This window comes from Procambarus clarkii, chromosome 42 (assembly GCF_040958095.1).
Source record: "Procambarus clarkii isolate CNS0578487 chromosome 42, FALCON_Pclarkii_2.0, whole genome shotgun sequence".
In the NCBI taxonomy this organism is placed as follows: Eukaryota; Metazoa; Arthropoda; class Malacostraca; order Decapoda; family Cambaridae; genus Procambarus; species Procambarus clarkii.
In genome coordinates this window covers 8854710-8868109 of record NC_091191.1, presented here as the reverse complement: position 1 = coordinate 8868109, position 13400 = coordinate 8854710, and the positions used below count along the sequence as shown (strand labels likewise).

General features: G+C 42.9%; 1 protein-coding gene and 1 long non-coding RNA gene across 9 annotated transcripts in view; one reads left to right on the top strand and one right to left on the bottom strand.

Moving 5' to 3' along the window:
• The window catches only part of LOC138373600 (uncharacterized), a 449843-nt gene that overhangs the window by 393242 nt on the left and 43201 nt on the right, over positions 1-13400 (bottom strand). The gene's annotated exons all lie outside the window — the stretch shown is intronic.
• The window catches only part of LOC123770289 (protein prune homolog 2), a 52732-nt gene that overhangs the window by 18181 nt on the left and 21151 nt on the right, over positions 1-13400 (top strand). For 6 of the 8 annotated variants that reach the window (XR_011231238.1, XR_006774325.2, XR_011231237.1 and 3 more), the window contains exons 2-3: positions 8306-8322; positions 11798-11969. Coding sequence is in view for 4 of the 8 variants with exons in the window: in XM_045761998.2 (XP_045617954.1) it covers positions 8312-8322; positions 11798-11969 (183 nt within the window). In the remaining 4 variants the exon portion in view is untranslated. Of the gene's footprint in view, positions 1-8305; positions 8440-11797; positions 11970-13400 lie in introns of all 8 variants that reach the window. The other 2 variants (XM_045761997.2, XM_045761996.2) reach the window with 2 other exon arrangements.

The following is a 13400-nucleotide window of genomic DNA, read 5'->3' as shown; positions in this document are numbered from 1 at the left end:
CCTTTGAAGGCAGATTATTTAGCTAGCTTTATCATGCATTCGGAGGCCAAAACGAGATGGAATTCACGCGACGTGGACTCTTACCATCATTAATATTGCTGTATTAGTGTGTAGCATTGGACACGAACATGTTTCAAGTATATCTTAGAGTTGAGCGCAATTAAGAATGATAGATTCGCTCACGGTTAATGTTTCAAGTTTGGAGACTTCTACACATTTGAGTGCAGGAAGTGAGGCAAATAGTTCGGTTTAAAGAGTAGAGCCCCAGTTGTTTATACGGACTCTCCACTCAAAATATAAGCCATCACCCATTGTCAGGACAACTGCACCCGTGGGGCGGTGTAGGGAACCATCAGTGTATATGGTGGGAGAGAGAATGAGAGTGAGAGAGTGAAAGCGCTCTCTCAAACTTAAGGCGTGGAGCTTTGCCTCAAGACTATTCATGGGTTGATCTTTAATTTGCTTCGTGGGTGGAAATGAAGGGATTAAAATTGGAAAGTGAGTAATTTCCCAAGGGGCAGGAAAGTGCCGTTGTTCTCTCTTGGTACAAATTGTAAATCTGATGCATTTTGTGTTCAGTTCCAATTTTAGTAATCCATTTTGAGTGTTTGAAGTGTTGCAATACCTTAATAAAAAAAATCCGGAAGGCTTCTGTGCAAGGGTTAGGATGAGTCTAAGCATTTTTTACACCAGTTAATTTCAGTAACACGATCAATGACGCTCGGAATATTAAGTGACTTTTTCATATTAAGTATCGCTGTGGTACGAGGGCACCCAAGGATAATCCTCAAGGCTTCGTTCTGTATGTTTTTGTTCAGAGTAGCTGAATTTTTAAAGTTGCAAGTAGCACGGGTTATGGTGATCCCGTAGTGGACTTACCTGGCACAGGAGCAGTGCTGCACAGAGTTTAATAGCACATTTATAAAAATATTAAATAAGGTAGGGCTGAAGACACCTTGTAGCTGTGGGGTGCCTAGTTCAAAGTCTCCTGTTACGCTCCTTTGCCTCTGGAACAATGCAGATGACTTCTTGCTAGATAAGTAACCTCTGAATCAACAAAGAAGCCGACCACCAATTAATATTCATTTTCTCAAGCTCACTCAAAATGACATGTTGGTTTTCAATAACATAAGCAGACTTAAGATCTAGGAGAGTTGTATATGACTTTTCTGTGTGCAGGGTAAGAAAGATGACAATGCAATGATGCACACTCCTTATATGCATTTAGCCAGTTATGTGGGGACTAGCATTGTTCTTGCTCTATTGAGGAGACGGTTTAGGACCAGTCTCCCCAAAGTTTTGCAGAGGCAACTGGTAAGGGAAATTGGGCGGAAAACATTCTCTTGATTAGGCTTGGTAATTGGGATGATTATACTCTTGATCAAAGAGATAGGAAATTTCCCAGTAATATACCTCGTAAAAACGACAAAATTTCTTTGCGGCGAGTTTTTGCGTGGTATTGTATTTAATGAACAGAACGATTATGCTTTTTAATTTTGTCTCTACACGAGATAAAATTTGTAATTATTTAATCACTGTCAGTAACTTTAGAAGTAAGCAATTCTTAAGAACCACAGAGATTTGGCTACAGCCGCCAGTAATAGTTTGATTTCGTAAGTGGTTCCTTAATTGGAGCTTGATACATTTTGACATGTAGTGATTAAGGAAATGTGCATTTAATCGTCCGGTATTTTTTCATTTTTCTGGTGTATTGAGTATCTGATGTCTGATATCTGGTGTCTAATATCTGGCGTCTAATATCTGGCATGGATACGGATAGCCTAGGCGCAGTGAGCGCGCTCCACCAGCGGGGCGGGGCGCAGTAGACGCGCAGGTGCTGAAGCAAGACACCAGCAACACTACACCAGATCAAAGACTTCCTTTATCCCCAGTCTCCATTTTCCTTATTATGTATATTTTTGACATATCGCTGTTGCTGACGTCACACCCTCCTGGTGTTAGCGCATGGCACTTGGACCAGAGGATGTCGTATGAGGACGGTATCTTTTAATGTGTGCGCACACTGAGAAATGTGATCACTACATACAAAATTAGAGGAGAATCAATAAGGTGGACAGGAATATTATTTGGAATAGGTGATGTATGGACTAGGGGAGACGAGTGGAAACTATGAACCCAAATGAACGACAGTCATTAGAACGTGGTTGAAGTACTCGATGCACAGCATAAAATTTGTGAACCTGTTCACCTTCAAGTCACTGACGGACTTGAAGGCTGAGAAGCTGGATCAGAGAGATGAAGTTCAGCCTCTGGCTAGTACATTTCAATGTATATACATTGAAATACGAATACACCTTTCGGTGTGTATAGCCGTTGCATGGAAGTTTATCGACACTGTCGATATGTCCCATAGTTACTGAACTGCTACAAGTGTCCTCGGTACAAGCATCACAACTGTGATGCTTTTACTAATAGAGATAAATGGGATGCATATCATCGTATGCCCAGCCTCAATCTGCACTACAATATACGAAGAAAAAGCCCATCAATACTAAAATAACCCAACTTCCAAAAAACGAACTCATACATAATGAGACGGATAGCTTTATCATTTGATAAGAAAAAAATTAGAAAAATATATAAATTCAGGAAAACTTGGCGGACTATCCCGGGCACCACCCCAGGTACCCCCTCCTAATTATTTTATAAAATAAATTAAGAGTTAGCCTATTAACAAAGCTATAAATAAAATTCTCGGTGCGATATATTTCATAAATTGCCGCCAGTAACTCGTGTTGCGTTCTGTAGTGTGTGTATGGAAGGAACACCCCGTATGTGTTCTTTGAAATTGAAATAAGTTTGAGGTAAAATACACACAAAGGGATGAGGTAGCTCAAGCTATTCTCACCCCGTTCAGTACATCGTGTTAATACATACATAGACACACATCACAAGCAATAAACGTATTACCGAATATTCTGAGAGATAAACATATACATTTCCTCCTTTACACAAGTAGTGTTCTTTGTATGCACGAGTTTTTGAGCGTTGACCTGGTGGTGAGAACAGCAGCAATAAGTTCTGCCTCTGGTGTCAATTTGGACTTAATCAATCTACCCAAGCCCAGGAGGGTGACTCGATTGCTGATCAGCCAGTGAGTAGACTAGTCTGCATAAGTCGGTACTAAAGGAAACGGTAATTGCAGCCTGTATACACAGAAGTGGCCTGTATACACAGAAGTGAGGTATATTTTTCGGTTTGAGGGACAAATTCCCTGTTGGCATACATGGCTGTTATCTCGAGGCATGAAACCCTTCGTCGCCAAACCTCATCTCTTGACACGTTTAAAACAGCGTTTATCTTTGCCAAGGATTATAGATTGTTTAGGTATTATGCTATGCCATTGCTGGTTTCTGTATCTTTACTCTATTGCTTCTTAATAACCATGGTAACATGCTGTTATTTTTCCCCTCATTCCTTTAGCCTATCAGTGACCTCAGTCATGAGTGGACACGTTGCTCGTACATGGTGTCTTCACAAGTGTGTGGTGAGCGTTCCTTCACTCTGCTCTCTTGCCTTGTATCCATGGCAACCTTGGCCGCGCTGCCATCGCACCCTGGGCAAACGCTAACATTAGCTCTTCTGAAAATTGAGCTTGGTCGTCTTCCCGTGAGCAATATCTTTTGTCAGTTCATAAATCTTTCTTCCTCCATCAGAATTCTAGGCTTGACAGCCCAAACGATGTGAATCAACATAATGTTTAACTTGCAAAATATTAGTCGTCTGATATGCATTACTTTAAATATTCGATCTTTTCTCTGTCAGCATTTTAGCACACAAATGGTTTAGTTTATTCTAGACATAAATGCTGCTGCTCTCTCCAAAACATGTAGAGCGCGCGCGTGTTAGTCCTCGTTAGCCCTCTCGAGAAAATAAAATCCCGAGTCTCACGTCTCATTAGTGATCAGTTTCTCAAAATTTTCCCAACCTTCTCCCATTCCATATTCTAAGCTCACGACCCTCCTCCTTGGTAATTACTTCATTGGCTTATGTTATCGCGAAACCCGGGTCTTATGTTATCTTCCTTCCCACCTCTAAGACCACATGATTTTATCCCCGCCCGCCCGCCCCCTTGGGTCAGTTTACCTCCGTGCCACCTCAACTTTCTCCCCTGCATTACCCTCTGGTCCTTAGGTGGCGGACATGGACACCTCGCAGCGTTCTCAGTTTACTGCTCTTCTCGGGTATATTGTGAGACTCTTGTATTATCCACTCCATTGTCTGACTCGGTTGGCTGTGTCTTCAGCTGCAGAAAGTTTATCCGTGAATATCAATTGTGGAGTGTAAGTGCGAGGGACTATTGTGTAGTTGGCAGGCCGCGGGTATAGTGTCGCTAGCCTCGTCACACATTAGGTTTCTAAACAAAAGTAACAGTAAAATCTAAATTGTTGCAGATAAGGCGCTCCATTGTTCTGTGATTCATTGTTGCAATCTCGGTAGCCTCCTATTTCCTCGGGTCAGGACGCTGATAAAAACAAACACCCCCTCCCCCCTCCAACTCCACCTACGCGAGTCGAAGTTCTATTATGAGAACAGAATTGTGACCTGTTGGAGTGCGGAAAGCATTTGCAGTTTCAAAACGTTGTGTAACAAAGATTATGAGGCAGAAGACGAGGCATCACGAGCAAAGCTCTCATTCTGTAACTAAGGTAATTGGACTTGGGTAATTGGACTTGGGGGAAACAGAGCAGAGAGTAAAGTTGGGAATCACTCTGCCTTTATTCAGTTGTATTTTCTTTTATTATAAATATTCTGCCTTCATTGCATCATTCCTTCATTCCTGCTTTCATTGATAATTCTTCGTAACTTTGTCTCCTGATCTGCTGCTTTATTCTCTTTTTTTCATGTTGACGGTTGCTTGTTTTTTTTCTAATTCTCTTATACCTTGTTTAGTTAAAATAAAGCAAAGAGTAGATAAACGACGACCTTGACTTGGCTACGAGGCCAGACGCAAGGTGCAGGCAAGACAGAAGGATAATCAGTAAACGAGATGCTCAGACAGTAAATATAGAGCACCTTTTTTTTTTTTTTTCCCCGCCAAGACAAGAAGACACGTAAGATAAAAAAAAAAAATTCTGAAAAGAAAACGGTGACGCCATAGGCGGTTAAGACCAACACGACGAGCCGACTACATAACCAGCCGCTGGCGTCTCTGTGGCTACCAACATGTCTTGCAAGTAGGTAGTTTGTGCGGGCGTGAACCCACTCTTTGACTTCGGACGTGAACCCTTTCTAGGACTCTTAGTTTTTTTTTTAACTCTAGTGTACTAGTAGCACACGACGGCTCCACCTGTCACAGCGTACATGCACTATTCATCACCAACCTCTGTAACCAAGTTATATGAAATATATAGATACCATACCGCGTGTTTGTTACATGGCAGGCTGACCTCACTGAGACTGAACATACTGAATAATCCCCACTACTTCAGAAGGTTTAACATGACTCGCACGAGAGGCAACATTTTTCAGCTCGCCAAGCCTCACTGTGCAACAGACAATAGGAGACGTTCTCACCCTAAAGGAAAGTAAACTCTTGTAAGCCTTCCCGCCAAAGCCGTGAAAGCCACGGCCACTAAGACAGTAATCCAAAAGACAATCGTGGGTAAATATTTCCACAATGAGGGCGTGAAGCGCCTGATGATGATGGGTTCGTGGCTGGTGTTGTAGAGGATGGACTGGCTAAGGTTGATTAACTTCCACCAATCGGCCATATAACTGAAAGGAGCCACTCGCCACACACACAATCCATATAATTGCCAACGTGACGTCATTGGTGTCTTCCATGACCTCGCAAGTCAAATCAATGTTCGCAGTTCAGGCGTACTACAGCCTAATCGGAGCCTCGCCCTTGATTTAGATTTCATGTCACCCATTCTTTCGCTCAGCATCCTTCATCTAGAAGGTCAAGCAACATTTTGTTACAATTGACATTTCTGCACGTTTAGCTAATTTTAAACTGCGTATCATGTATGTTTATCATACCAATATGTTGTTCAGCTGTTAACTACACAATTAAGTCCTTTAATGAAAATTCCTGTATCAATACATTTTGTCATTGATCATTTTAACAGCGAACAAACATTTACAGATCATAATTATATTTGTCCACGAACATTGAGTCCTAAACGACCTGCGTCAGTGGGTTTATATAAATTGTGTACCTACGATTACTCCTCTGTATCATCTTTCAAATGAACTTATTAATAATTTGTATTTATAATAATTATTATTAAATGGCCAAATCATTCCACATCCCATCCTTCCAACAAACTCCCTCCTCCCCGGAACCCGCGAGGGAAATTAAGGATGAAACAAGTTTATTGAGGTATAAATGCACACAAAGGGATGGGGGCAGCTCAAGCTATACGCACCACGTTCTCACAACATGTTCATGTATACAGGTGATGAATCACAGTAACGTGGCTGATAAAATGTTGACCAAACCACACACTAGAACCCGAAGAGACGACGATTGATTTGATTGTTGCCGCCGAAGGCGGCTAGTTTATTGTGCACCCCATACTCATCCTGTGAGCGGTAGCGCAAAAGCATTACAGAGGGCACAAAAGGTCTTTATCAGACCTCATCTTAGATTATTACATAAACAATTTCATCTATCCTTCACACCTTTTATAGTTACAATGTCAGCTAGTTACAGAGAAAGTGCTATTTCAAGAGCTATATATTTACAGTAAGTCATCATACATGAATGGTAGGTCTTATCGCTAATACATAATAATTTGACCAATGGGGATATTACAGAGTCATAGGGGAGCATTCTGTTTATTATTAGTCCTCACAATACACTACTTGTTTCTGAATCTCATATGTCGTTCATCTACTGGAAGCGAAATGTGGATACAGTGACAGTTGTGACACATCCAGGCTATTTGTTTAGCAACAGTCCGTTTCAAGGGTACAGAGAACACTCGTATTATTTCTGTATTCATTAATCAATGGGTGAGGATGCGAGCCTAACACACCTCATAATTTACACTAGTTTTCATTACGACCTGTTCCATATTCCCAATTATATTTGTATCCCGTCCGTGCCACACTTGCACGGTCACTCCAAACATTATTAACTTCTCCCACTTGGGCAAGACGATAGAGCGACGGTTTCATTTCATGCAGGTTTGGGGTCGATCCCCGACCGTTTAAGTGGTTGGGCACCATTCCTTCCCCCCCCCCCCTCCCCGTCCCATCCCAAATCCTGACCGAGAGAGAGAGAGAGATTAAGCCACCCAAAAGGTGGCTTGGGCATGAATAGCCCATAAGTGGTGGCCCTCTTGAGCCATTTCCAGTATCAATAGATGATACTGGAGATCTGTGGAGGTGCGACTGCACCCTGCGTGACGGGAGATGTCTCCCGTCAAATCCTGACCGCTTCCCAGGGCTTATATAGTCGTAATGGCTTGGTGCTTTCCCTGATGGTTCCCTTCCCTTCCGTACGCTGTTGTTGTTAAAGATTTGCTACCTGGAACAAAGTAGAACAGAGAACAGCCCGGGCTCACCATAGCACGGGCTATGGTGAGCCCGTAGATTCCGTAAGCGTAATCTGTGTTCTTATTCGCGTTTAGTGTTTCATAGCTTAATTTTTCACACATATAGCCTCTTCTCACTACTTGCCTGAGGCTGAATATTTCTTATTTTGTTTTTTATTTGTTTCACGATTAAAACACAATATCAAGTTGTGGTACATTTGGCCAGCTCATGAGCCACCTTGTTGAGCACTGTTGCAATGAGAGAAAATCCACATGAATTTCACTTTTGTGTCCTTTTAGTTTTATCTTGCCCTTGTCTAACATTCCTCAGCTATGAACATGAAGAATAGATTTCGACTGTTTAATGAATCGTGTGTGTTTCTCGGCTGTCGACAAACACGAAAACGTCTTTATCGTCTTGAGCTACACATCCAAACCAGCCAGAATGGCCCGCAATTCAGCTTGTATGAATGAAATTAATTTAGCAAGTCGAAGCGTTACTGTCCACAGTTCCATTCTCAATGTTATTCCCTTATCAAGACACCACACCCAGAACCCTGACGGAGGAGGACGCGTGATGATGTGTTCCCAGAAGCCCCAGGGCGAGCCAGGAGAACTTGATGCTGGTAATCAATATGTGACAAGGATCCCCTTCTGTGATAGATCTACATCCTTACGCAAGGTCCTGGCGGTGTAGTCTGGGTTTGATTAAAGCGGGGGAGGGAGGGAGGGAAGCGATGATGTATACAATATAAATGTTCGTTTACCTACTCCCTAATTTTGCATTTTATTTGCAGGTGAACATGAATGACATGTGAGTGGACCAGCACAGCTGTGAGTATGCTTCTGTACTGACTATTGAGGACCGCGCTCACCTGCCTCCCTACTCTTTACTCGGGTCAAGACATGTATCTTGCGCTAACTCAAAATGGTAGGGACGTAGTTACGCATGGTAGATTGGTAGATGTCGGTGTCAGGACAGTAGTTTCGCGTAGCCGTAGACTTGAATGTTAGGGTTAGTCATGCATCGTTAGACTGTTATGGTGGATGACCAAGAGTAATTATATATTCTACAGGGTAGTTATGAGCGCCTTTGAGTGCCTACCGTTTTCTTCTAATTAAACTAATACGAGATGTAGCTATGTTGATCCGTGATCAATAATTTAGGTGTGAAGAAGTTGTAGTTGACACGCCATACATCTTTACTGTTGTAACTAGCAGTATAGTATAAGGCAGACTTCAGAGTGTAGGACTGTAGCCAGCAGTAAGGGTTGCTACAGTGTGTAGGACTGTAGCCAGCAGTAAGGGTTGCTACAGAGTGTAGGACTGTAGCCAGCAGTAAGGGTTGCTACAGAGTGTAGGACTGTAAGGGTTGCTGCTGGCTACAGCAGCAATAATAATAATCCTTAGTCTGGTTTGTTTGGGGAAAGGAATTCTGCTTTAGGCTTATCCAAGTCCCCCCCTCTGTCTAGGGCTGAGCCGACGACAGGAAGCGTACAGTGGATTTACCTAGGCTACCGCAGGTTAATGATTGATTTTTCCCTGAATTTTCCTTCCCCCAGGATGCAACTGGGAGATTGTTAGTCTCCTAATATCCAAGTACTTATTTACTGCTTGGTGAACAAAGGCATCGGGTAAAAAGAAACTTGCCCAACCCAGACTTTTTGGTTACGACCCAACTGCGCTGACTACTGCATGACCCTTCATTATTATTCTAAATTATGATAGGATGTATTCCTAAATAAGCCCCATTTCTGGCGTTTGTTTGGTTAGGACGAGACTTGCATCACATTCGTTGAGTAGTTAATAAATGGAATGCATTAGGCAGTGATGTGGTGGAGGCTGACTCCATACACAGTTTCAAATGTAGATATGATAGAGCCCAGTAGGCTCAGGAATCTGTACACCAGTTGATTGACGGTTGAGAGGCGGGACCAAAGAGCCAGAGCTCAACCCCCGCAAGCACAATTAGGCGAGTACAATTAGGTGAGTACAACGTCTAATCGTTGATTGGACGTTGTGATGCAAGTCTCGTCCTAACCACACACTCAGACCTAGATGAAACACTCAGGAGAGTGCGAAAGACACTAAATTCCTTACATAAATTTCACAATACACAAGTGTGGGTTTTTATTCCATGTTATTATGTCTGTGAGAAGACATTACCATTAAAAATAATTAATAATAATAATAATAATAGTGTTCCAGTGCCACCATCATCCTCTAGGGGCACAGTCCATCCATGACACAGCTATTAACTCTCATAAGAGATTCCAGAAAATTGTTTATGGCTCTTCACAGTTTGATAAGTTTAATTCAAAGAAAATATATCAACGCTCAGTAGCTGTGAACGGTGTTGGTCGATATTTGTTCGTATCACTGAATCGATACCCAGCACGGACATTTCTCGTTCTAGCCAGGGTGGCCTTGGCGTGAAGTATTCAGCACCAACCTTATAGCGTTCCCCTCCCCTTCCCGACCCGAGGCTATCTGTAAATCCGCTGCCAGAGTCATTACTTCCCATCATCGTCTGACAGTTGCCGTACCCCTTGTCTTTAATAATAATATTACAAATAGTTTTGTTGAGGACAGGAAGCCTGTGTGCAATTACTTAAGTGTAGTTACAGGTCGAGAGCTACGCTCGTGGTGCCTCATCTTCCCGACACACTCTGTCATATAACGCTCTGAAATTACTTACGGTTTTGGCCTCCACCACCTTCTCACCTAACTTGTTCCAACCGTCTACCACTTTCTTTATGTATATATGTATTTAGGCTTGTATCGAGGTCCTCCCGAAGGTGGAACTACTGACCCAATACTAGTTCCCTAACTCCTGGGTGTGTATTTGCTGCTAGATGAATAGAGGCATTAGACGGAATGAAAAGTACCCCAGTCATTTCTGTCCCGTTCGGGAATGGAATCCTGGATCCCGATTGTCAGCACTGGGTCTTGTTCTCTGCCGCCGCAATGCTGGATGTTGTTTTAGATTCAGCTACTGGGAACAAAAAGTTGCAAGTATCACGGGCTATGGTGAGCCCGTAGTGGATTTACCTGACACATGAGCGGGGGTGTATGCGGTCTCTCACACGACCGCTCTGGGCAATGCAGGGTCTCGTCCTGCTAAAGACCCCCCTGCCGCGAATTCGTCACTCCTGACATGTCAAAATCCTACCGCCTCCACTATCTGTCCAGCGCCTGTTGCCGCCTTCACTGTTAACAGGGCAAGATACTACGGAATGTTACCTCATTATGGTGTATCTTTACTGTGTGTACACAGTCTGTGCATGTCTGTAATCTTACTGGATTAAAGCGTGTATACAGCACTTGTATTACGTATGCTATTACATGTCAGTACTTGTGGACTAGAGAAACACTACATTATTTGTTATTTAATTAATGGGCCAAGGAAATGAAGAAATTATCATAGTGTTACGTCAGTGTTACATATTAAAAACCTCACGAGCCAAATGAATACTGATAGTGAGCATTAATGTTTGGGTTAATCCTTGATTATTTTAATTTGTGAGCCTCCACCCCTCGATGAAGATATTTGGACTGGTTGGTTTTCCATTAGCGATGACAGGAAGCCTGTAATGTTTATAAGAGGACCTCTTGGCCAATGACTGATGATGTAACCCACAACGGTTGTCCAACTGCTTGGTATCTGTTTACTGCTATGTGAACTGAGGCAGCTGGTGTAATGACCAAACCACATAACAGAAAATGGAGAAACAACGGAGTTTCACACAATAACGTGATGCATCAAATGAACAGTCAATTAAGGCAGCGTCTGGGATGCTCTCGGACGCAGGTTCGAATCTTCGTCACGGCCCATGTGGTTTTGTTCAACGGAGTTTCCTTTCATCTAAAGCAGCAGATGAAAGGAAACGTGCCGACTCGTTTCTGGTCTGCCCTGGAACTGAACCCTGAATCTTCAGTTCTTATTACTTGTACATAACCAAAAAATTCACTATGTTTATCCATGGTCATGGTTTGTCTAGTCTGAAATTGTAGCTCCTCGTATCGGTTACATTAGACCTTTTTAAAGGAGAAGCCTGGGGTAATGTTTTGTAATTTGTTCACTGTTTTAAAGGTCTTGATGAGATGTATTTTTTCAGTACTAATTTAAGAGTTAGTCTCCGTGAGTATTGGGACAACAGAATCCCTCTTGTAATAATCCTATATAGAATACATCATATTTATCAAACTGTTTCTTTGCTTTGAAAACTAAATTTTTATATATATGTTGAGAAACTCTGACAATCCTCCCATGTCATTGATGTGTGCAGCTCGGTGGGAGACGGTGTTGGAGACCCAGCCAGTGAGGAGAGTATGGATGTATCAGAAACCAGCAACAGCAGTGGAACATTAGCCAACCAATCGCCACTTTCAGATCACATTCCCAACACCATTTACAGTTTTGAACCTGGTGTTCGTGATCCTCTACGATTCCCTATGCAGGTAAGATAACAAAATGTTGTACCTGGTACATCACTACACATGTAATTTTTTGTTCTGCTGGAAAGTAATTTGTCATTCTGTATTACCTTGGCTATTAAGTTTTGTCTGTAATCAGATTGTTTGATGTTCCTCTTGCTTGTTTGTTACTCTGAATTTATGGAGGGGAAGAGGGATAGATTAGGGAAACCGGTTACATATTGAAAGCCTAGTTAAGGATGAGACTATCCATATAGTCACCAACCAGCTACTAGCCAGACCCAACAGTGTTTGATACATCGTCCATTCTTTATTGTTGATCAATAATTCTTACTAGAGGAGTACTCTGCGGTGTCCAGGATAGTCTCTCCCCCCTCCTCTCTCCACGTATCCCTTCCCCTCCCCTCTCCTATCTTTTCGCCCCCCCCCCCTCCTTCTCTTCGCCCATCAGGCCTCCAACCTCAGACACAGACATTTCCATTTATAGATATAATTCACTAGAAAAGGATATCAGCAGTGCCTGGGCATCTGCTGGATACCCCCAGCAGAGGGGGATAGATGTGTCTCCCCTTCTCTTGTTCTGTCTCCCCCCCCCTGTCCTGTTCTCTCTCTCCCCGCTCTCTTGTTCTCTTTCTTCCCCCCTCTCTTGTTCTCTTTCTCCCCCTCTCTTGTTCTTTCTCCCTCCCTCTCATTCTCTCTTCCCCCCCCCCTCTCAAACTGTGTGAACAAAATTATTCGCACACCCTCCGTCACTGTGATGGAGTGCGAAAAGATACGTGAATTCAGAGACAATTATATAACCAATGTTCCAACGATGTGTAAATATTTCATTCAAAATGATCTGCTACCTGAAATTTTAGCCATATATCACCAGTTTGCTAACTGTAGGTAGCAATCAAGTGATTGTAACCTATCCACCGCTGCTCACTGGATGGGGGCGGTGTGCAGGACAAACATATCAATTGTGACATTAGCTCACTTAGGGCGCTGACAGCTGATTGAACAGCGCCAGGGAGTTAGACAACTGCTACGGGCTGCTTCCTGGGGAGTGTGTAACAAAAAGGAGGCCTGGTCAAGGACTGGGCCGTGGAGACGCTAAGCCCCGAAATCATCTCAAGATAACCTCAAGATAGCTCTCCACATATGTCAGTTGCTTAATTTAGAAACTGTACGGGTGGTCGATCTCAAACCCATTGATGACGTGAAGACTTGTACTGAATTTTGTAACTAGCTCATCGAGATTGTAACTTGCTTAGCTAAATGAATTGTGGGGTTCAGTCCCCGAGCCCATTGTGCCTCCAGCCCTTTCCACTACCCCCCACAAGATGGGTATGGGGTGCATAATAAATGAACTAAACTAAACTAACCCACCCCCCCTCTCCCGTTCTCTCTCCAGTAGGCAAAACTTGCTCGAGTAAAGTTAATTCAGCATTATTGATTTTGAATTTGCGTTCA